The sequence below is a fragment of the Bactrocera tryoni genome, chromosome 1 (genome assembly GCF_016617805.1).
Source record: "Bactrocera tryoni isolate S06 chromosome 1, CSIRO_BtryS06_freeze2, whole genome shotgun sequence".
In the NCBI taxonomy this organism is placed as follows: domain Eukaryota; kingdom Metazoa; phylum Arthropoda; class Insecta; order Diptera; family Tephritidae; genus Bactrocera; species Bactrocera tryoni.
The window spans coordinates 65,727,642-65,752,851 of record NC_052499.1 but is presented as its reverse complement, the minus strand read 5'-3'; the positions used below and the strand labels follow the sequence as shown (position 1 = coordinate 65,752,851).

The window sequence follows — 25,210 nt, the reverse complement described above, 5'->3', positions numbered from 1 at the left end:
CGACCTTACTAAGAGTTAGTCGAGCCTTACAACTTAAAGCGAACGGACGTTGCGGTGTTAAAATTCGGTAAAATATATTTCATGATATATAACGGTTATTGTTCAAGGTGTGGATAATTTTGTTGTTGTTATCATTTCAATTATGCTTGTATAAAAATTAGAAATTTTCTCTTTGAAAGCGGAAGATTTTAAAAAGATATTTTAAGTGCATAGTGTTGCCGTTGAATTAAGTGCTGAAAAGTTTTACTGTTTGAAACTAAAAATTGCAAATAAATAAGGATTTTTTATCTTCTCTGGTAAGTAAAGAAAGGGGCATTAGTACATATTACAACAGCTTTAGGGGTTAGGATAGTTTAGAGCCCTTAAAGGGCATAATTTTGACAACATTTTCTCGAAGTGAAGTAAATGAAATCGAAAAGCTTTCTTGCAGGCTTTATTAGATATATATTTGATTACATAACATTTTATATATGTATATTGATATTGTGATGAAAATGGCGGCTACCTAGTAAATTTTTGGAATCCGTTTTTTTCTTTTTCAAAAAAGCCTCGACGGGAGAGTGTAAATTCAGATTTTCCTGCTGTCTGAAACAAGCTATTAATCTCCATATCTTAAACTAGGAATGTACTCTTACCTATGCTTTAGTTTTTCCTGGAATTTTTGTGGTAGTAGAAAAACTTAAAAATTTTTTTAAACGAAAAGTGAGCAGTTTAGACGATAACTTCGGCTACACGGAAGCTATAAAATATAGCAGCCGTAGCTGAGAGTGTTAACGAAGACCGTGGAGAGTCGGTTCGGCGCCATTCGCAGCAACTCGGCCCGACGTATGGAACGAATTGACACATTTTACGTCGAGAACTGACTTTCCCAAGCGACAGCCCTTCGCTGTATGGGCTCTTGAAAAGTTTCATCAAGATCCGACGTTTTCGAGCTAAATTTTTTACTATGAGGCCAATTTCTGGCTCAATGGGTATGTAGAGCCGCTTTTGGAAGAAGAGCAACCTGAAGAGATTCAAAAGCAGTCGTTTCATCCAGAAAACACAAGGGTTAGGTGTAGTTTGTGGGCTGGTGTAGTCGTCAGTCCATATTTTTTCAAAAACACTGCCGTTAGGAGCGTTGAGCAGATAATTTCACGTTTAGGGCCGGTCGTTTGGCCACCAAGATCTTTTTGTAAAATCTAAAATTTTAGCGGACAATCCCGTTTCGATTCAGGCCCTGAAGCAAAACATCACGCGTGTCATTCTCCAGTTACCAGTCGAAATGCTCGAACGCGGCATCGAAAATTGGACTGAACAGATGAACCATCTGAGACATAGCCACGATCAACATTTGAAAGAGATAATCTTTAAAAAATACATGCGAAAGAAGGATCTTTCTTATGATAATGAACATTACTCAAAAATTTTTTTTGTTTCTATGTTTTTTCTTTAAAAAGTAAGGAGCTTCGAAGTGAGTCACCCATTAAAAGGTTTTCCATACAAGCTAAACTATCGTTCAGTTTATATGACAACAATATGCTATAGTGGTCCGATATCGGCCGTTCCGATAAAAGCAAAGCAGCGACTTGGTGAGAAAAGGACGTATGCAACAGATCGATATCTCAAAAACTCGTTGGCATATATACAGATAGACGGACGGACGGACAGAGGGACAGAGTTAAATTGATACAGCTTGTCACGTTGGTCATTTACAAGTAGATATATACAGGTAGGGTCTCTGATGTTGTTGTTGTTTTAAAGGTTATCTAATCCCCGTTGGGATGGTAAGGATTATCTAAGTTGTCGTCGACGTCATCTAACGGGAGGCTCAAGAAACGTGTTGTTTCGACGGGGTCGGACCAAATGGAAAAGAGTGTCAGATGAGTGGGGTTGGTGGGGCATACAAAGAGGTGGGCGGTGTCATGCGGAAACTCATTGCACGCAGAACATACATACATATGTTGGATATGTAGGGTATTCTGGACAAGTAGGTGTTTAACCTGCTACAATATCCAGAACGAGGCTGCGCAAAGGTAACTCGCGTTTCTCGCGGCAACTCGAACTCTCCGTCTGCAATGAGTGTTGATTTGATTTTTATTCATTAGGGTCTCTGATGCTTCCTTTTGATTGTTACACACATGTACATTGTGGCAAACGGAGTTTACCTGTTCAAGGTATAATAAAACGGAATTTAATGGATAATTTAAATGCGAAGTTAAAATTTTAGGTAGATCTCGGTAGGCAGATTTTTTATTCACTTTTCTGCCAGTTCGATAACATTTTAGGAGCCTACAATATATTTTAAAAATATTGAATTTTTGAAAATCCCAGACAGTACTAATCCGAAGATAGTTTTAAATAAAAAATATCTATTATAAAAAATTGCTCATGGGAATTTTACTGATTCTAAATCGTACTTCTTTTTCAATGTTATTTTTTTTCTCTCTATTTAGCCTAAAGTGAGTCAGTTTTCATTTAAACGCTCTTTTTTCTCCGGCAAACATGTAATGCCGTTTATGCAAATTATCAAATGATGTAGTAGTGACGTATACTTTGTTGTTGTTGTTATATTCTAACAGCTCCTGCCAGCTTAGGCCAACGTGCAACATTTCAAGTATGTGTTAGCACACATTTTACAAACTAATTTGCATAGAAGTTGCTTTTCAAGTTGTTACTTACATCACCCCTGCACTCACAAGTACTCACCCGCCGCACAGAACAACGTCGCTAGCATGCCGCTGGTCTCAAGGACCAATAACTTGCGGCCCTTACACTCCAACATTATTTTTTGGCGCTTCTCGCATTTAATTGACCTACTTGGCAATAACAAAGCAAGGCCTTTCACAACTTTCTTTTTCTGTTTTTTTCTTTGTTTTTTGTGGCTCACTCCCTAAGCGGCTTTCGTAAAACTACACTTCAATCCTAGCTAGCTTACCGCTCACCGTTGGCAGCCCCGCACATGAAGTCGGTCGAGTCGAAAGCGATAAGAAGTTCAACAAAACTTGCGTTATGAAATAATTTATTCGCATGTCATGGCATTTTTAGTATGATTTTTCGCCTTAATTGTTGTTCGCATTGCGTTTGAATTTTATTTCAGCGCACACCCCACCAGCTCCCAGTCGGTGTTCCATTCTCGTTCCAAACGAATATTCAAATTTTCTCGCTTACATTTTCACTTTTTTGCGGCTTTGCGTTTTTGCGCGTCCAATAAAAAATAATTATGCCATCTGTGACTGGCCATCAACTCATTAGAAGTGCCATTCCTTAATCCAAATTAATGCCCGCCCACTCGCCGCTGGTCATTTGTAATTCTAAGGGTCATATTAATTGCTCTACAAGGGCCTTGATATACGACCGGCAATAAACCTGGCAGCGACTAACAGGCAAAAAACATACATATATATATATATATATATATATAGGCACATATGTATGTATGTAATTGTATGCCACTTTTATGGCGTGAATTTTTAATGCTTTGGCATTTTTCAATTCACCCCTGGTCTCTTTGGTGGTCAAAGTTTATTTCACGTCAATTTCATTTCACCTAATTTTCCGCCATTACGTCAGTGTTCAAATGCATCCATTTATAGCTGCCAATGCCCACACACACGTATGGAAATGGTGGACGCAGTGTCATAAAAGCGTACGCCACTAAATCGAGGCATTGCTCCACTAAACATCGATTGAACTTGAACTTTTTTCCGAACCTTTTTTCGTTTTAATTGAACGCAAATATTTACTTTGCAACTTTTGTTGCTTAATTTTAAATTTATGGAGGCGGTCTCGCAACGCACACATACACACACGTGCGCTACTTAGCACTCAAATGCAACCGTTACAATTGTAGACGCGTCGCTTGCCAGTCTATAAAGTATTGCCTAAGCGAGGGCATTATATTCCGACTGCAAATGGTTATTAAATTAATTATTTAATAATACAAAGGCAACCGAAAGACTAAGTGCCGTTTAAGAAAATAAAATGTATACTAACAAGAACTATTTCCGCTGCTTAGATGGCTAACTCGGAGATTAAATGCTCACATATGTGGTTTTATACTATAAATGCAGGATATACAAGTATTGATGTAAAAGAGTGGGCATAGCTTTGATTTAAACTCATCTACTCTGAGTGCTTTATACGACTTCAGTACTTGGCTTTAAAACCTAAAGGAGTTGGAAGGAGTGCCATTGTACCCTGTCATCGTTTCATCATTTTGAAAGATGTCGAGCTAAATCGACAAGTTCTAGATTTATTCTTATACATTATATAATTCTTATACATTATATAGTTCTTGTAGCTCAAAATCAAAGCCAAGCTCTGATTATAGACTGTCCCATATCTATTGATAGTACAGCGGTTCCAACAGTAAATTGAAATCACTGCTCCCATTATTTTACTCAGTGACATTTTCAGTTGTTCTACTAACGTACACACATTAATATGATATGTGACTAATATGACGATATTCCTTTCCTGTGGCTTGGACAGATTACACTCAAGTTGTGTTCAACAGCCATCTGATCAATTCATAGTGACAAACTTTGTGCGAAAATATTGGTCAATTGGCGTTCTTTAGCTGATATGCTGTTACTCTAACTTCCTTGTTCTGAGACTTTTAACTAATTACCACGTCACGCTGTGGTGCTTTAGAGGCCCCATAAACCTGTGTACAAGTATTTCTCACCACACACACTCATGCTCTGGATAAAGTCACTATTTGATGGAAGGCTCATTTCTGGTGGTTGCATGTCAAACTCATAAGCCCATGTCTGATCGGCAGCTATAAAGCTCTGCGTGAATGTGGTATCGGAATTCATATGATCAAGCATGTCCAAAGAGACCTGTTTACTGGTACCTTTTGGAAAAAAAAGCTTTATCGGGACTAGTCGAGCAAGATCGCGTTTCATACCCAGAAACATCAAATTTTATTTGAAATGTTTAATCTTATCCGAAAGAACATTTTTTGGCATTTATTTTCCGAAGGTTGTCTCTTTCAAATGTTGGCCTGACATGGTCCATCCATTGAGTTCAATTTTCGTGGACTCGTTCTAGCATTTTGATTGGTAACTTACGAATAGCACGCGAGATGTTTTGCTAGAAGGCCTGAATTAAAGCGGAATTGTCTGCATAGACTTTAGACTTTACATTTCTTCACAGAAAAAAACATGATCTTGGTGGCCAATCGACCTGCGCAAAACGTAAAATTAAATCTATTAACTCATGTTATGTGTGGGTAGTGGCGCCGTCTTGTTGAAACAAGAGCCGAGATCACGAGCTTCAATTTCAGGCATAACATTACAGTTACGTTTTCACCGGCTTCATTTTTGAAACGATGATTTCACCGATCAACAAACCATACCTCATCTTTTTTTTCTGGAAGAAATAGCAGTTCTTGAATCTCTGCAGATTGCTTCCCAAATACCGTAACTTTGTTTGCGCCCATGCCCATTGACTCAGAAATGGTCATCATCGGTGAACAAAATTTGGCTCGGAAACGTTGGATCTTCTTAGAACTTTTCAAGAGCCTATAGAGCGAAGCAATGTCGCTTCGGAAAGTCGAGCGGCTTCAGTTCTTGCACAAGCTGTATTTGTACGCTTTCAATTTAAGATTTCTACGAAAAATGCGCCAAGTCGTTCCATACGTCAATCCGAGTTGCTGTGAACGGCGCTGAATCGACTCTCCACGATCTTCGTGTACACCCTCAGCTACGAATGCTACATTTTCTTCACTGCGTGCTAGACGTGGTCTATTCGGTCGAATATTATTAAATAATGAATACTGAGTCTCATGATGGGTGATGAAGTTGAGCGATTGTATTCAGTAATTTCAGTAAGACATCTAACATATCAACCGAAGTACAAATACTTGATAATATAGTTTGAACAAAACATTGAGAAAAATGCGACAAAAAATGGAGACATGCCAAGCACCATATTATTCTATGAGAATGGCCGACATTTACCATACGCTCTAAGGTCATTTCGAAAGGCGAAATTCTTATGGAAATTATATATGGATTAGGGAAAGTTCTTCACCGATTGCATCCATTTTTGGCACTTATAGACTATATCATGAACTATTACTAGTTAATTGTGGAAACAGAGACCTTCATATTCTGTATATGAAGTCTATGTTAGTCATCCAATTCCGCCCAACTGATGTATTCGCTTCCTCAGGAAGTCGGAGAGACATGCATCTAATTTCCTCAAGATAATTTATATTTTTATAAGATATTTTATATATTTTTATTTATATAAGCCTATATTTCTCTCGAATAGTTTTAAATGTTACAAACAACCGTTGAGTGAGCCAAATTATTATACTCTATGCAACATGTTGAATATCAAAATTAATAAACTCGCAAATTATGGTCAACATTTTTCACATAAATGATAGTCAGGCTTAATTCAGCGCATTATTAAATCAATAACAGCCACATAAAGGAAAGCCAACAAAAAGTAAAAAAATTTTAGTTACAACAACACACGCCACTGCAAATCACTATGCATCACCTGCACCGCCAATCGGCAACTACTGACCGCTATAAAATCAACATAACGGTACTTATGTACATATCTGACCAATGAGATAACAAAAACAATAAGCCATTACAATTACAGACTGACAGGCATAGAGCAATATGTAGTTGTTTGTGCACAGCATAATACACAATATGACATGACAAGCGCCGCAATTTCGAGTCACACGAACGACTGAGCGGTCAAACGACCGAACCGTCAATACGAGAAACGAACTGAACGGGAGTAGCCGCCACAGAAAATAAACAAATGCGGACATTAGTATAACAACAACAACAACAACGGGAGATAGTGCCTTGTAATAAACACTTGCAATGACAATAATCAAATGGCAACAACGAAAACAGTTAAACAAAGCAAAAACTTGAAATATGTACGAGTTTAATGCAAAAACAACGCTTATCAAGATATTAGCGGACATGGAAAATGCGCAGGGAGGAGAAGAAGTGGACGGCAGGTGGGAATTCGCAAGCTAACATTTCACACAACGGCACTTATACATACATATACTATATAGTATATAATGGTGCTAAAGTCTATTGCTCCAACGGCTCACACAACCATACATACATACAAATGCACGCTGTAAATGTGGCCGAGAAGAGAGAGAGAGAGAGTGGGGAAAAGGCATTCGTGTTATGGAGTAATTTTTTTAGTTCAAATGGTACTCTGTTTGTATGTATGCACATACAGACAGAAACTGTCATTCGTTTTCAACGACGCCAAACTGCATGAATGGGTTGCGTATACGCCGTGGCGCTTTTTGAACACTATCAACTGCATGCTAGCAAAACATTAGCATAGTGCAAATGTAAGTAACAGTAAAGTTGAGATTTCCAAAAGTTCCCTTTCGCCATGACTGTTCGACAAATATTTTTCATAATTATTTTTTGAAGTTTCTGTGTTCTGTTTAAAAAGTGTACGATATTATTGAGACAAATTTCGATGTTCGCTAAAAAAATCATTTAAATTCGATATTTGGACTCTTTCAACAGTTTTGTTCACCTAACGGTTACTTGTATCGCAAAAACCTAATCGAGATAGATATCGAATTATATATATAAATTACCAGGATGGCGAAATGAGTTGAATTCCGCGTGACTGATGAAACTGGGTTACGCGTTTCTTGTGAAAAAAAATACGATTTCGTAAATGAGCGTAAAGGGACCACTGCCTCATTTTGTTACCGAAAACGTATAAAGTACCATAACTAATCACTAAATTAATGTACTATATAAACCTATAATTTGGTATAGGGAATTGCAGTAGAAAGGCGAACCTGTGGGCTGAACATTTCGAAAAAAATAACCTAAAATATTAATGTTATAACTATAAGAACCTTAATCGGCATTGAAAAATCAATAAAATTGGATTATAACTCCACCCACTCTCCTCATAACGCTTTTCTTAAAAACTACTAAAAGAGCGATAAGTCATTAAGAAAAGCGCCAGAGGCAATAAATTTTGCAAACAGGATCATACTAAAAGGCTATATAGGAGTCGGGGTCAAAATCGGTCGATTGCAGTGGTATCGCCCGCATTTAGGTGAAAATCTATATCTCGGGGCCTACTCGACCGGTTTCCATCAAATTCGGTATATGACATTATTCCGACGATCCTATGTTACCTTGTAGAAATAGCAGTAATTTAACTACAACCACGACTACTTTCCATACAGTACAACTTTAAATTCAATATTATTCTATCACTTTCCAGTACACAACTCAAGTACCAATGAGGTGCGCTTGAGGTATGACATATGGAGTCTAAAATTCGTTCGTCAAAATCGAAACATAACTTTTCAAGCCCCCGCATACCGAATACGTGGACCCCAATGCATATGGCTGGCCTTTTGTGGAAATAACGGTCAATCTGCCAGATATGTTATTGAAATTCGGAGAGAATGTTACTTTGATAGTAGTATAACCTTATGTCAAAAATGGGTTGGTCAATGTTTCCTTTAATCCTCATATACCTTATATAATGGTGAATATGACGGTTGATCGATGCTATTCGCTAAGTTTTTTTTAAATTCGGTCACAATCGCGGCTCTATGCGATGGTGCATTATCATCGTGTAAAATCTATGAATTGTTCTTCCACAGTTCTTCTACAATTCTGACCGTTTTCGACGGATGTTCTCACGCAAACGCCCCAGTACGGCCTAATAGAACACTTTATTGACCGTCTAACCCTCCAGAACAAATACATACATGCACCAAACCACGAATATCGAAAAATCAATGAGCATCACCTTGATTTTTGAGCGGCTTTGGCGAAGTTTTTTCGGTTTCGGCTCATTTTTTCCGCCCGATTCGATGTTTGTTGACTTTTTCGCATGTCAAAATCATAAACCCCTGTCTCATCGGCAGTTATAATGCTTTCCATGAATGTGGGATCGGAAAAATTCAGCATTATTGGTACGAATCGAGCAAGAACGCGTTTCAACCCAAAATATCCACCTAAATCATTCGAATGGACTCGCGAAAGAAGTCGAGCTCTCTTGCCATCTCTCTAACACTTGCCTGACGATATTCAAGCACCATATCCTTAATATTCTCATCAGTTGAAGAGATCGAAGGTCGTCCAGAACGAAGCATAACTTAAACGATCTCTCAACCGTTTTTGAGGGTTTGTACCATTCTTAGGTTTGTGTTTTTGACACAACATATACGAATTAGACAGTAAAAAATAGTGCAGTTACAAAAATTTACAACAAACTGAAAGTTGGTGAATACGTTCAAAACATGAATAAAAATATCATATAAAAAGTCTTCATAATTCCGATACATGAAAACAGTAATACTTTTCAGAAAAATATATTAATTTAAGGTTCAGCTTACGAGCATACGATCTACAAATGATAGTAATAATTTTATCATCATAATTAGTTAATTCTATGTTTACCAAAGTGGGCAAAAATGTATATAGTATGGGTATGCTAACAATAATGGCGTGAAATAGGCAGTTCAATGTATCTGAAATCTAAAAAAAACATAACAAATATACATACATACTTAAGCATGTATAATTATTTATGGTAGGAGGCAATATCAAACATACAAGTAGTCAACAATCCAATAGTCTGTGACATGTATGCCTTCAACTGCGCATAATATATGTATAACCGTTAAAAGTTGTTCTGTACACATGTCAATGAATTTATGTTTGTAAATAAATACGAGGTGTGTTCAAACTATAAGAAATTGACAAAAAAAAAGTAGTTTCAAACAATGCAGAAAACTTCTGAACAGTTCCTGTACCAGGAGCATTGATTATTCTTATCGAAACGAAATCGTCCTCAAGCAAACTCCACTGTCTAACGGCACACATAGGAGAACAAATGTTGAAAAATAATAGCAAAGTCATTAATAATGATTCGAGGTTTATCCAACGTTATTTCTTTCAATTTTTCAACACTTGTATCACTCATTTAATCGTACATTAACTTCAAATGAATTTTCTTATTGACACGTAAATCCTTTTAGGCCAACACTATTGCCTTTGGAAATAGGAAGAAGTGAAAAAAATCATAGCAGAATAAAACCCATTGAAAAAGGAAGATAAAATAACAGAAATGAAAAACAAGTAAAAAGGGTTTTATCAATCCGATTTAAAAAATTTCTTCAGAGATTGCATAATTGCTTTCGGCAATAATCCATGCCAAATTTCATGAAGATATCGTCCAATGAAAAACTTTTTCATGCAAGCACTTGATATCGATCGTTCAGTTTGTGTGACAGCTATATGCTAAAAGGGTCCGATATCGGCAATTCAAAATGAGCAGCTTCTTGTGGAGAGGCGGACGTGTGCAAAATTTCAGATCGATATTGTTAAAATAATGAAATGCCATTTTCATTACCGATGATTTTTTTCTTACAAACATTAGCGACCCTAGTCTATCAAGGAATAGACAAGGAAAAAGGAAAAGCTACCTTTTTCGAACACACCTCATAGTATATTGAAATATTGGGAATTTAATGTCTACAAGTCAAAAATAAAAGCGTGTTCATACACAAAGGGCGTGTATTTAAAGGCACAAGCAATCGCAATTAATGACAATGCATATTTCCATACATATTTACATATGTACATAGGTTAACACGAAACTTTCCTAATCGCTTTGGTGACAAATTGAAACCTAAAAAGCAGTCAACATTAAACTACTACCTTTTAATTACTATCTTTATATGCACGTGAATTAATATATACCTACATATAGACAAACCCATATACAAAAATTTTAGTTGTAAAGCTTGGCAAGAAAATCATTCATCCAACTAGATATTTATGTATGTACATATGTACCACAAAGAAATTAATATGTAGACTTTAATGTCGAAATGAATTTCGCAGAAAACTTATACAACGCACATATATGTATGTTAAATACAATATATATACATATGTATAACGAACACATTTTTATGAAACCTAAAACACTTCGCCTTACGCTGGCTCGAAACCGGTATTAGATCCACAGTTGTTCAGAATGATATGTACATTTCCACCCGCTCTAATGCACCAATAGCGGCGATTCCGATAAATGAGTATCTTCTTGTGGAGAAAAAGCGTGTGCAAAATTTCAGATAAATTTCTCGAAAATTGAGGAACTAAATCCGTAGTAAAGTTCATCTGGCCGCAATAGTAGGGGCTAATTGTATGGAGAAGTGTGAGACATCCAGGCACTTTCTCCGCCATTGTCCAGTATTTGCCAGATTGAAGATGAAACATTTCAGCAGTCTTACCTTCGCCGAACCACGAGTCTTAGCCAAAACTGGCATTGGACGTCTAAACGAGCTGAGCTCGTTTTATAAGAGTCTTATTATCAATTATATAGGGGTTTCAGGTAACACAACGCAAGGTAACACAACGGACCGGTGTTCAAAGCTGACCAAATGAGATACCTGTTTTGATCGGCATCTTAACTTTGAGGTTAACCCATAGACTAGATCGCTTATATAGTATACAGATGTGCAGGCATTCACAGCTAAATCGACACAGCTGGTCACGCTAATCATTTATATTTATATACATATATACGTAGGTTGCTATATATATTTCTGGCCTAATAATGTAAATAGGCATATTTATCAACGAAAATGGTTTTTCTTTTATTTTTTTTTTTTGCGATTGCTGTTTTGTTTCGGGCTCATACGCATAGATCCATGATTCGTCACCTGTGACGATCTTATAAATATCTTTTTCAGCATTTCTTTACACCAATCCACACGAGCCTTTTCTTGAGCGATTGTCAAATTGTGCGGGATCCAACGAGAACAAACCTTTTTTACGGCCAGGTGTTCATGCAATATCGAATGTATGCTGGTGGGAGAAATGCATAGGCATGCCTCTACCTGAAGGTATGTTACATGACAGTCTTGCATTATCAGTTCACGTACGGCATCGATGTTTTCTGGCACAACGGCTGTTTTTGGACGACCTTCAGGGAATTCGTCTTTGAGCGAGCGTCGGCCACGATTGAATTTGTTGCACCAGTTTTTCACAGTACTATAGGATGGTGCTTCATAGCCATACAAAGACTTTAGTTCATCGATGCACTCTTGTCGTGATAATCCACGTCGAAAGTTGTGAAAAATGATCGCACGAAAATGTTCACGAGTTAATTCCATTTTTTGGCCGAGATGAATTTTTTAATTCCCTGTAAATAAAACAATTCACGATTAAATGACAAAACGTTCCGAGTGATGTTATGCTAAAAAATGTCAAACTTTCCAATGGAAATGTCAGATTGCACATGGCAACACTTAGTGTTGCCTAGGCCAGAAATATATATAACAGCCCTCGTATGTATATACTTATGTGCTTCGGAGACCCTAACGCTTCCCTGTTCAGGGTAAAAAAATTTATTTTTGATAAAAATCTAGATATAGTTTATGTTCTAAAAATAAATTCGAAAGTATTTTTCCCACTAATTTAATTAAGTTGATTAACTGAAATATGGACAGTGAAAATATGGACGCATTTAGTGCATTGTGGTTACAAAGTAAGAAAATTTCAATCATACACACATATTTACTACTCCCACGGCTCTTCATTAGACAAGCATCAGTGGGTAATCAATAAAATTCACTACTAAATGCGTCATTAAGCCATTGAAATGCTGAATTTAAAAGCTATGGCGCCATTTAATTCGGTAGATACCTTTGTATCGGAGTCTAAAGCGTACAGACTGCACGTGTGAGTTAATTCAACGCATAATTGCTTCTAAAACTATTAATCTTTTCTAATGCATTTCAATTAAAATGTAATATTAAAAGTTGTTGAAACAAGTAAAGGATGTTTGATGGTCTAATGGATGTGCTTGCTTGCTCTCTATAGTATGTATCTTTTCCTTTCTCACTCTTTCCATGCCAATGCTTAGTTGAATAAATCTGCGACTTTTTATTGAAAGCATATTTCTGGACTGAAAAATATTTTACTTTTCGTTATTTTACTGTATTTCTATTTTACTGAATTCCTTCTTTTAAAAATTTTTTTTTAGAAATGATAAAAATTCTGCTATTTCCAGATTTTTCAGATTTCAAGTAGAAAATAAACACGCAGAGCGCAAATTTTAAAAATATACTGAGTGAGAGCGAAACTTAACAACATTTTATTCTATTGTGATTCTACTAGTGACCTGATTTTGTTTCTTTTTTGTTTCTTAGAGTCGTACACAGTCAGTTTCCTTTGGCATTATTACTAAAAACGATTAAGTTTTCTTGTTAAAATTTCTATAAATGTTTTACGCAAACTGTTATTAGTATCTAGATAATAATATTCCTTTCATATTTTTCATTAATTTTTTTCTACCATTCGGAGTTGCTTTTGTTAGCTTGACACGCAGAAGTTTCTAAAATGATCCACATACGAAACCATAAAATATTTTTTAGCAATTCCAAGTACAATTTTCTTCTTTTCTAATTTTCTTAACGTTAAGAAATATAAGATAAGAAGGCAACAGCTAGAATTTCTTAAATCTTAGTATTTTGTGTCATAACTTGGACCCAAAGCCAGCATCCATTAACTGCAATGTTTGTTCTAAACAGAGGACGAGACTTGAAGCAATGACTTGTGTCTATGATGGGCAAAAAATTGTAAGACTTTTTAATTTAAATTTCACGTGAAAATCCATTGCCGAACTTTTTTTATCTGGGTCGGTAAGACTGTCAGTGATTTCAGCGCCAAATATCACAACAAAATAATCTTAGTGTCTAGTTTACGCTTATCTTTTTGAAGTACATAAAGTGCATTCGGCGATTTTGACGATGAGCGAAATTATTCAACAAAGAAGTTCCATTAAATTTTGTCTGCGGAATAAACATTTTGATGCAGAAACGTTGGAAAAGGCCTACGGTGATAATTGTTTGTTGCAATTTTTTTTTGATTGTTACAATTTATTCAAAAAGGTTTGAGAAGGCGTTGACGACGAATCACGTCCCGGACAGCTATCAACATGAACTGATGTTCAACATGTCAATAAAATAAAGAAATTAGTGCTTTAGAATCGACGATTAACAGTCAGAGATCTTACTGGCATCGTTGGAATATCACAAGAACTAGTGAAAACTATTTGAAAGATCATTTGGGCCTAAGAAAAGTGGAAGCACGATTAGTTCCAAAATACATAAATTTTGTCGAAAAACAACATCGCGTTAACGTCTGTGAAACAGTTCTTTCCAACTAACTGAATATCATGAAACGTATTTTAACTGGCGATAAATCTTGGATCAGTTGTTCAATCGGCCGAATATCGTGACAAATGTGAGCCGTAGCCGAAAAAAACACGTCAAGGCAGGTCAAAAATCAAAATGTTGATAGTTTCATTCGATTATAGACGTGTGGTGTACTCCAAAATCCGACCGATTGGCCAAACTGTCAACAAGAAATACTATTTGAGTATTATGCGTCGTTTGTGCGAAGCTATTCGTAAACAAGTAAGGAAGGTCTAAGTTCGGGTGTCACCGAACATTTTATACTCTCGCATGATAAAGTGATAATCGAGATTTCATTATCCGCCTTTTACATATTTTTCAAATACCGTATTTGTGTAAAGTTTTATTCCGCTATCATCTTTGGTTCCTAATGTATATATTATACAGAGAAGGCCTCAGATGGAATTCAAAATAGCGTTGTATTGGAAGAAGGCTTGGTTGTGAACCGATTTCACCCATATTTCGCACATGTCATCAGGGTGTTAAGAAAATATTATATACTGAATTTCATTGAAATCGGTAGAGTAGTTCCTGAGATATGGTTTTTGGTCCATAAGTGGGCGACGCCACGCCCATTTTTAATTTTTAGAAAAAGCCTGGGTGCAGCTTCCTTCTGCCATTTTTTCCGTAAAATTTAGTGTTTCTGACGTTTTTTGTTAGTCGGTTAACGCACTTTTAGTGATATTCAACATAACCTTTGTATGGCGTGGTTATTATCCGATTTCTTCCATTTTTGAACTGTATATGGAATTGCCTGAAGGAAACTACTATATAGAGTTTGGCTGACCTAGCTATAGTGGTTTCCGAGATATGTACAAAAAACTTAGTAGGGGGCGGGGCCACGCCCACTTTTCCAAAAACTTACGTCCAAATATGCCCCTCCCTAATGCGATCCTTTTTGCCAAATTTTACTTTAATATCTTTATTTGTGGCTTAGTTATGACACTTTATAGGTTTTCGGTTTTCGCCATTTTGTGGGCGTGGCAGTGGGCCGAACATCTTCGAACTTAACCTTCTTATGGAGCCAAGAAATACGTGTACCAAGTTTCATCATGATATCTCAATTTTTACTCAAGTTACAGCTTGCACGGACGGACGGACAGACTGACGGACGGACAGACAGACATCCGGATTTCAACTCTACTAGTCACCCGGATCACTTTGGTATATATAACCCTATATCTAACTCTTTTAGTTTTAGGACTTACAAACAACCGTTATGTGAACAAAACTATAATACTCTCCTTAGCAACTTTGTTGCGAGAGTATAAAAAAGGCCGGAATTATGGGCCGAAAACTCTCGGTTTTTACACCACGATAATGCACCGCCGCATACTGCATTGATTCTTCGAGAGGTTTTCGGCAAATTTTCAATCAATATGGTGCCGCACGAAATGACCAAACTTCTACACGCCTGTGAAGCTAATGAAAATAAATAAGAAAATCTCAGTCTCACTCACTCTCACAAGTGTGTCCTTCATTCGTCCCTAAGAAACTACACACAAAAAATTACAATATAAGGTAAAAAGCTGAGACAACAAAAGGAAATGATTATGGTGTAAATATTTAACGAAACATTAATGGAAATCGCTTAAATACATATATTTATATATAAATGTGTAAATAAAGAAATCTCATTTGTGCTGTCTCAACTGATCGATCTGTAGAAGGTTAAGTCAAATGCGACGCCGGGTAGGGAAACCCGTAGCCAAATCAGCCAATTAACATAAACATTAACGAAACTATAGCCGTCAACACTTGGGCACAAATTCACGAAAATCAATTCCCCAAATAATTAAGCACACACACACTTTCAAAATGTTGTTCTTATATGTATTTATTTTTTATTATTATTTTATTTATTATTATGATTTTCGTGTGTCTAACTATTAGTGTTGTAAATGCAGTGATTAAGTTAATCGCTCTTTAAGGTTGAGGTCTTGCCTTGACTAGCGAACGCCACATAACGGTAATCACAAATGCGTGCACAATATTTAAGCAATAACAACAACTGATCCTACCTCAACGACACGACACGTGAAACAGTTATTTCAAATTCTTGCTGTTTATTTATGCATACTTTAAGTCGTTGCACCAAGGCGCTGCGAGTATTTCGGCCTCACGAAGGTTAAATATTGTTGATACTCGTGTTAAAATTGTATATACACATATGGTGCAGCATGGTGTTAAATTTACGTGCGAAAACAAAGACAAAGTTAACGACTTTATTGTAACGGAGTATGTGAATCATCTACATTATATTTAGTATGTTAGAGTGAGCCATGAGTAGACCAGTTTTTATCCTAGTTTTGATCCTTAGCTGATGTCTGATGGATTGCCGTCATGTTGTTCATGAGAATTAGTTATCCTTCAGGATGCCAGCACTAGACTTGAATTTCAATAGATTCTGCAGTCTCACTATCGATACATCTTCCAGTGTTGCATACTGTGGAGACCCTTTTTCTACGTTAATTTTGGATCTTCTTTCTTTTTCCAATCTAAACGCGGGGTCATGTAGTCGGTACTTGCTAAACTGCCAATAAACACCGAGTTCTTTATGTAAATTCTTCTGCAGCCAGTAAATGTCCCACCTATTTAGCCGCGCAGTTTTCAGCAAAGATGTCTATGTTGGCAGGTAGAAGGTCTGCCGTTAGAGTGATTTTTGGAGATTAGATAGATAGATTAGATAGATTTCCGTACGTCCACCATATTACTGCACCATAGAAAGAATTACAAAAGCTCTATAGCATTTGACTTGACTCTTTTCGAAGAAATTACATCTAAGACCCTTCAGGTTAAAAAAAAATATAATCAGGATAGCAGATGTTCAAAATTAACTCCCCTCTGCAAACAGAGAACTGACGCTTCGTTCTTCTTTACTAGCGTAGAAATCGCTTACGCGGTTATAAATCTTCCACAGAACCTTTCTCTCGAAAACTCGTAATGTCCACTCATCAGATGTTGGCATCGTCCATGCCTACGTTATTGTTGGTATTAATGCTGGTTCCAAGATAGACGAAATTATCTATGACTTCAAAGTTATGACTGTCAACAGTGACGTGGGAGCCTAGTCGCGAGTTCGACGACTGTTTGTTTGATGACAGGAGATATTTTGTCTTGCCCTCTTTCACTACCATACCCATTTGCCCCGCTTCCTTATCTAGTCTGGAGAAAGCAGAACTAACGGCCCGGTTGTTGATGCCAATGATATCGATGTCATCGGCGGTCAGCAGTTATAGAAGACAGTAGCTTCCCTTTTTAGTTTTGCAGCGAATTATTTTCTCCAAGAGTAGATTGGAAAGGGAGTCGCCATGTCTGAAACCTCGTTTGGTATCGAATTGACGCTTCCGGGTAGCGAAAAAAGTCCAGATAATTGAGAGTGGGTCTAACTACTAAGCTTTGATGGACGGACATTGCCCCCCAATTATTAATAGCATATTCCTTGAAAATCCTTTGCACAAGTCCTAAGCCTTAATACAAGTGATAAAGAGATCTTATTTTAACTGAGACTAATGGTATCTTGACACTGCAAAAATGTCAACTTTAATTGCTTGTTTCCAATAAATGTACTACAAAATGGTCACACGACTGTTAGATCAAAAGTTTTGAAGGATTTACTAATATTTATCTGAGCGGAGCTGAAAACTTCTTACACGAGCATGTCGGTATAACTAGAAGCTTATTTTCAATCAATTTTTTTTTTCTCACTTGGACACTGACCCAAGCCAACTTAGTGCAAAATATCTACCAGCCTTTCTTCATAGTCTTAACACTCGATCATTATTACTTTACCTTGAAATAAATAACATACCGCATCTACTTTGCCAACACTTTCACCTAAAACGTTAACACGATTTCTTATATAACTATTTTTAATTATTCATCAATGCTGATGCATTTCCACCGTAATGTGATTTCTGTTATAAACTATTAACATTGTTGTGGCACATCAACAAAAGTTTTCCGCTTTTCAACGCCCACAACTGCCAACTCACGGAATCCTTAATGACACTTAATGTCTGCAATGGACTTTTAGGTTTTTGTGATCGTATAACTGAGTGGTGTGTGTCCGTTTCACTTGTTTATGAGCAGGTGCATCCTTTGACACCTTTGGAGCAATCAATCATGGCATTAACGAGTATTTAATTTTCAATCAAAATGCAGAAAAGGGTGAAACTATTTGCAACTCATGTTGAACAATTGACAGGGTTTTACAATAAGAGGGTTATGATTTCATTAAGTGAGAAGTGAAATCGATAAAATTATTTAACATTATTCAAGTGGCATCCAAGACTTCTTTTGCAGCAACGAATCCCAATTTTCGAGTATTTTTTCCACTAAATCAAGTCGTATGCCATGAATAGCACGTTCAATGTTGACTTCTACAGCTTGAAGAGAGGCTGGTTTATTGCTTAAAACCAATGTCTTTAAATAGCACCACACGAAGTAGTCTGATGATGTTAACTCACAACATCTTGGTGGACATTCAATATCACTATTTCTTGAAATAATCGAATCTACAAACTTTTCTCGCAATAATTCGGTTACTGCACATGCTGGACGGCACTTAGCCCCATCTTGGAACCAGATGTTGTCAAGATCAACGTCTGCCAATTGCGACCCAAAAAAGTTGTACCCAACGTAACAGCTATTAATCTATCAAGAGTTAATGCTTCTACAAATCGCTACAGCAAACTTTCATCCCCAGTTTAATTTCGATAGGAAGCCTGACAACCTTGCAACATTTTGCTCAATATTCATCCTACTTCACATATTAATTTTGAGATGTCTAGGTTAGCAAAATTTAGTGAGGGCTTTATGCTATACGACAGGATACGGACAGTTTTCACCTTCAAAGTATCCATGAGTACTAACCAATGAGCACTGGCTGCTAATGGGGAAAATGGGTACAAGAAAAGGCATAAAGTCCTAAAAAAGTGAGGAAAAACTGCAGCAGAGTGCAGTCCTAACGGGAAAGAGTGCCAAAGGACAGACTGGCGGCAACTCAGTTGACAAAGAAGTAATAAAGCGACAAAAGCAGATAGTGGAGGATAATTACTGTTTCCTGAAAAGAAAACAATCGAAACCTCCTATCGACACCAGCAGCCAAAGCAGTTCCCTGAAAAGGAATTGCTCACAACATGAAGCTACAGGAACTCTGTCCAAAAACCTCAGACAATGAACAGAGCAGAATAATGAAGCCGCAGCCAGGCACTTCAACAATGAAGGCAGTGACAGACAACAGATGGGTGTCATAGAGGGAAATTCCCCCTCACCTAGCACCATACAGGAGGAATGGGTGGAGATGGACGTCGGATTGTCGAGTTTACTTTTAAGCTTTGTACTCAACAATCCAGCGGGTCATCAAGTGCGCGAACCAGGCCTCCTTGAATTTTCTGACGAATAGTGTCGCTAAAATTAGCGCCGCATTCGAAAGCCTTAAATTGAAGGTAATACGCCAAGGATTTCCCAAGGAGACCTTGTGCCCCCCTAGAGGAGCTACGTCGAAAAGCTCCTGCAGTGCATCACGCGACAAAACCAGGTCATATCTGGTATAGATATCTGGCAGCTAAACAATGAGAAGAAATCCAAAAAAGCCGGCAAACCAATACTTGTGACAATATGCGCGGAATCGATAAAGGTTCAATCGAACGCTCAAAGTAAAGTATAATTGGGGGCAAGGCGATAACTTCGTTGAAGTAAATGTATTTCTTAGATTATTGTTTCCCCGTTTTATACTTATATTGGTGAACCATAACTCTTAGTGAAAATTTGAAACTTAAGGATACCAGATCTTGTATTTTACAATCAAGGCAAATCTGTTCGACAACTTGAACTTATCATATATAAACATTTTAATCAAAACTTCACTTCGATTTATCAAAATAAGTTATAGGTACGAACCTTTTCAAGAATATTTGTAAATTTTCCTACAGTGTTGTTCTGAACCGAAGTAAGCATATATTATACATTATATAGTAGTGTGTATGTGCTATATTCCCTTAAGGTTAACAGTGATTTTTTCCAAATTACAGCAACTAATTGACGAGCTTTAATCACGCTTCGCTCCCGCAGTGAGCCACCGCGGTTTGCGGCGCGTAAAATGGCACAAAACGGTAGTTGGTCAAGCAGCAGTGGTGGCAGCTCATCCTCGTCGGCCGCGCAGAGTCGCGGACTAGCGACAGCAAACGGTCCGCAAGAGGAGCGTTTAGTGGTTGGTTCAAACGATTTATTATACTTTATTATTAGACATAACTTTTATGGTTTTGTCTAACCGCTTTCTAGGTTGTGGTTCGCGTGCGACCCAGCGATGAAAGCTCCGATCATTGCATTGATGTGATTTCGGACAAATCACTATTATTTGATGACGGTGGTAAAAGTCGACCGAGACAATACTCGTACGATCATGTTTTCAAAGAATCAGACACGCAGGTAAGAAGTTGTGTGGAGTTTATTTACTTGTGCTCAAGAGGTCCAACAGATTGCTCAACTAAATGACCAAAAATTTTATATTAAAAATAATTTTATATTACAAAACTTGAAAAAGCAGTGGAAACTGAAGCTCTTCTTTCTTATAATTAATTGTTAAAAAAAAATAAAAATAAAATAAAATAGGAGAGGGTCTATAAGAAAACGACTGCTCCTTTGGTTAAGGATGTGCTCAATGGTCTCAATGCAGCGGTTTTCGCTTATGGTGCCACCGGTTCAGGCAAAACACACACCATGTTGGGTCCCTGTCGTAAGAAAGGCACTTCAACAGCGACCGAACGAGCCGCTACGGCGGCTTACGATGTCGATGCCAATAACAATGAAAGTGGATTGATGGTGCGAGCCATCGAGGAAATATTTCAAAATATCGACAATACGTCGAATAATGGCAGCAAGGTTAGTTGGGTGACAAATTGTTTGCATACACTCTTCATAGTATTACTCAATTATTGCAGGTATCCATTTCCTACTTGGAAATATACAATGAGCTTATACGTGATCTGCTGAATCCAGGCGGGCCGCTAGAACTGCGTGAAGATAATCGCGGTCAACGCATAACTGTCGCCGGCCTCTCGGAGATCACCACGACTAGTCGGCAAGAGGTCGTTTCGTTGTTGCTCAGGGGCAACAAAGCACGTACCATGGAGCCGACAGCAGCCAACCAAACATCGTCGCGTAGCCATGCGTTGCTCAGTATTACCGTACAGACGAAAACAACGTTGGGCACAAAACAAGGTCGTCTCTTTCTCACCGATCTTGCTGGCTCGGAACGTGCTAAGAAGACCAAGAATCGTGGTAAGCGCTTACAAGAAGGTGCACACATCAATCGCAGTCTACTGGCGCTTGGCAATTGCATCAATGCGCTGTCGGGTGGTGCGCGTTACGTCAACTATCGTGATTCGAAGCTTACGCGTTTACTAAAAGAGGCATTAAGTGGCAAGTGCAAGACCGTTATGATTGCGCATGTCGCACCCGAAGCTAAGCATCGCGACGAAACTAAAAATACGCTTGTATATGCGGATCGCGCAAATAGCATTTCTACACGCTTGCAGAATTCCGTTTACATTGATGAGGTCAAAAACTTTCCCACAAAACACTACCAAAATCTGGTAACCGAACTGCGCGAGGAGGTAACACGTCTGCGTAGCAAAATGCTTACCGAACGGCCGCGTAGTGGTGCAGCGGCGGCTGCTGCGGCTCAACCGGCGCGCTCCACCGAAGAGGATGAGAAACGTAAAACGGAATTACGCTACTTGCGCGAGCAGATCGTGCTCACCTTCAAGCAACAAATGAAGCTGCGTCGCAAACTGCTCGAAGCGGAGAGCCATTTGCTCGGTTTGGAGCTCGATGCAGAGCGTCAGCACATGATCATATCGCATTGGCAGGGACGCATGGGTAAACTTTACGATTCACCAGCTGACGACGGTAAGGGAGCTAAAATATCTGTAGAATAAATGTTTTTTTTATAATTTTTCTACATTTCTACAGATATTGAATCCGAAGGCGCGATTGCCTTGAAAAATGCTTGGGGTGAACTCTCGGCAATCGAGAAAGAGACACGTCGTTACAAAGAGATACGCGAGCGTACTGAACAAGAACTTGAAATGTGTCGGCAAAAGGGTGTGCAGTTAGAAGATGTAAGTAACAGAAAATGAATTTGAAAAGTATTTATTCAAGTTTTAGAACACCAACCGTAATATCTTATGCTGGTAGGAACTTCCGGAACGCATTACCAGCGATGAAGAGCGCGAATTGTTGGCACTACTTTGTCGCGTGCATGAATTGGAAGCCGACAAGGTGTCGCTACAAGCTGAGCGCCTAGCAAGACAGGCTGAGCTGAGACGACGAGACCTGCAACTCTTGCGCGCCGAACGTCAACGGCGTTTATGTGAGGATATCATAAGTTCACAACGTCGTTTGATTGAGGAAGGCAATGTCGAATTGCCCGACGAACTACGCGAACTTTACGGTTTATACCAGCAAGAAATACATGCTGGCGTTGTTACGCCATCTACATCTTATGAGCGCAAATTGCCGCCAATCTATACAGCTGGGTAAGTTTTTGAATAATTTGAAATTTTTACCTTAGAAATCTTCTCCTTCTGTCACTTATATACAATATTTGTGTATCTTTATATAGTTCCGAATCACCCGGCTCTAGCTCCAGCTCTGAATGGTCGCCTGGTTCACCGTTGCCACCGATCGACAGTCAAATACTTAGCGCTTTTCAAGATGGACCAGATCGACACATGGGACCACTTGTTAATCCACGTTTACCGAAATTATCCGCGACAACTACACCGTCAACGCGACGTGGCACCTCAATACGACTGGCTAGGCATACGCCCAACAACACTTAAGACCCGACAATGAGCAACCGAAAAACGCAATCTTCAAAAGCACAAGCATTTCATTTATTTGTAGACAATTCGGCCAAGGCGAATGGAAAAGTTTTTGCTCAGGGAAATATGATAAATTTCATTTATTTATTTTTCTTTCTCAAAAACGAGGCAAGTTCAAAAAGTAGAGTCGGAAACTTTGGGTTAGGTATTACTTTTAAGATGAAATTCGCAATTAAATATAAAATAATGAATATAGAATTTGAAATAAAGCGCACAAAAGCATATCAACAAAAAAAAAAATAATAATATTTGTGTTCAGTGGAAACCTAAAATGAGTATTTTTCGGGCATAAGACTGAATGTATTGAGTTCAAAATCTAACTAACTTTAGACTAAGACCCAAAATGGCGCTGAATAAGCTAAACGAACAGAATAGGTAACTCCTTCATAAAGAAGAGAAAGTGGTTCAGACGACAATAAAAACAGGCACAGAAACACCACCTAAACTAAATAGACGAGTTCAGAAAGGAATGTGGTCTAACCGCGAAGCTGTCTTCAGCAATATGCAATATATAGTCAATCTTTGAGCCAGAGCAAAGCGAAATCTCACTCTGCTTAGTTCCTATCTACAGGTATATACATCGAAACGCTGGTTAAGGTGAACTAACTAGGATCGTAGCTTCTCTTAAAATAATTTAGGTAGAGAAAAGCAGTGCCTGTTTCATGGGTTTTAATTTTCTTTGAGTACTACTAGTACAGTAAGAATTAGGCTTTCTAGCAATAACTTAGCTCAAAAGTAAACAGCTGCGTCACCGATTTTTCTCGCTCCATCTCAGCAAGGAGCTTAACACTCTCCCTCACTAAATCCATAACGACAATATTCACGAACTGGACGAAGGAGTACAGATTGGCTCTTAGTATCGCAGTCGATGCCATTAAATATCGACTGTTAACAACTGGTACTGTACTGGTACCCTTTCACACCGCATACTACCGCCACCTGACTGTACCTGGGAAAAAGACGAAGAAATCTTATAGGCATCTTCATACCAATCGTTAACTATGCTGCACCGATATGGTCACCTGGATGTAGTGTAACGCAGATGAAGAAGCTTAGAACACAGCATTCCGTACGATACCAGCATCCCTCATGCTATCCCCTAATGAACACCAGCATGCTTCCGGTTAAGGAACACAATACACCCTTTCATTCCATTCTGCTTGGAGCGGAGCCTCCTCCTAGGAGTATCAAGAGGACTTTACTTGATTACATCGGCGACATAGAGTAATATAATACACCATTAACATCTTGATCGACTACCTTCCAGTATATGGCGTACTTGAAGTGAAACCACCATCCATTGTTCGGAGATCAGTATAAAATTTGGGCACCTCGTAAAGTCCGCAAACGATGTCTCAAAGACCTTCGACATTGGTTATAGGCAAGAAAAAACCCCATGACAAGCCATGTTTTGAATGTGAAGATAACAGCAATCCGAATATTCTTTCCTATGGCGAGTAAAATGATTTGGTGAGAACCAAAAACGCAGTTGGGCGCTAGGATTAAGGCTCAAAAACAGGAGCTTCTCTTAAAGTAGCTTTGCTTTACAATGGCGGTTTCTATGCTTCCATTTATGTCAATTTGAAATATGTTGGCTTCAAAGGAAGCTTAAAGTTCCGAAAAAACGTTGTACATGAAATTTTGGTGCCTCCTCTTCGACTACCACTTCTCATAAAGCTGATGTCCATGAAGCCATTTGTAAAGTTAGTTCCTAGAGTTTCCAAATTTCCAGGTCTCTCAGAGATGAAAATGATAGAAGGTGTTTACTTTGGACCAGATATTCGACGACTTATGGCTGATCCAAGGTTCATTACAACCGCGACGGATCTTCAAAGAGCAAGGCAATCCTTTAAGTAGGTCATAGAACAATATTTAGGCGATAACAAAGACGCTAACTACAGAAAAATCATCAAAGGAATGTTAAAAGATCTTCAAGCTTTATGTCTATGAGTCTAAGATTACATTTTTTTCATTCTCACCTCGACTACTTTCCAAAAAATGTTGATGCGAGTGGAGAACAAGGTGAACGATTTCATCAAGATATTAAGGAGATACAAAAAAGATATTTTTGGACGCTTCA

General features: G+C 38.1%; 1 protein-coding gene across 5 annotated transcripts; it reads left to right on the top strand.

Annotated features, from left to right (window-relative positions):
• LOC120766458 (kinesin-like protein KIF19) lies at nt 1–23,360 on the top strand. Of its 5 annotated transcripts, none has more exons than XM_040091983.1 (9): nt 1–67; nt 180–296; nt 20,275–20,453; nt 20,525–20,671; nt 20,855–21,124; nt 21,184–22,153; nt 22,217–22,365; nt 22,442–22,782; nt 22,869–23,360. In XM_040091983.1, the coding sequence occupies exons 3-9, from the start codon at nt 20,343–20,345 to the stop codon at nt 23,086–23,088; spliced, it is 2,208 nt and encodes a 735-aa protein (XP_039947917.1). In that variant the 5' UTR covers nt 1–67; nt 180–296; nt 20,275–20,342; the 3' UTR covers nt 23,089–23,360. The 5 variants fall into 5 exon arrangements, with proteins under 5 accessions (XP_039947917.1, XP_039947920.1, XP_039947918.1 ...); XM_040091984.1 differs by having other exon boundaries at nt 54–107; XM_040091982.1 differs by lacking the exon at nt 1–67 and adding an exon at nt 89–107 and having other exon boundaries at nt 162–296.
• Nucleotides 23,361–25,210: the final 1,850 nt, after the last annotated feature.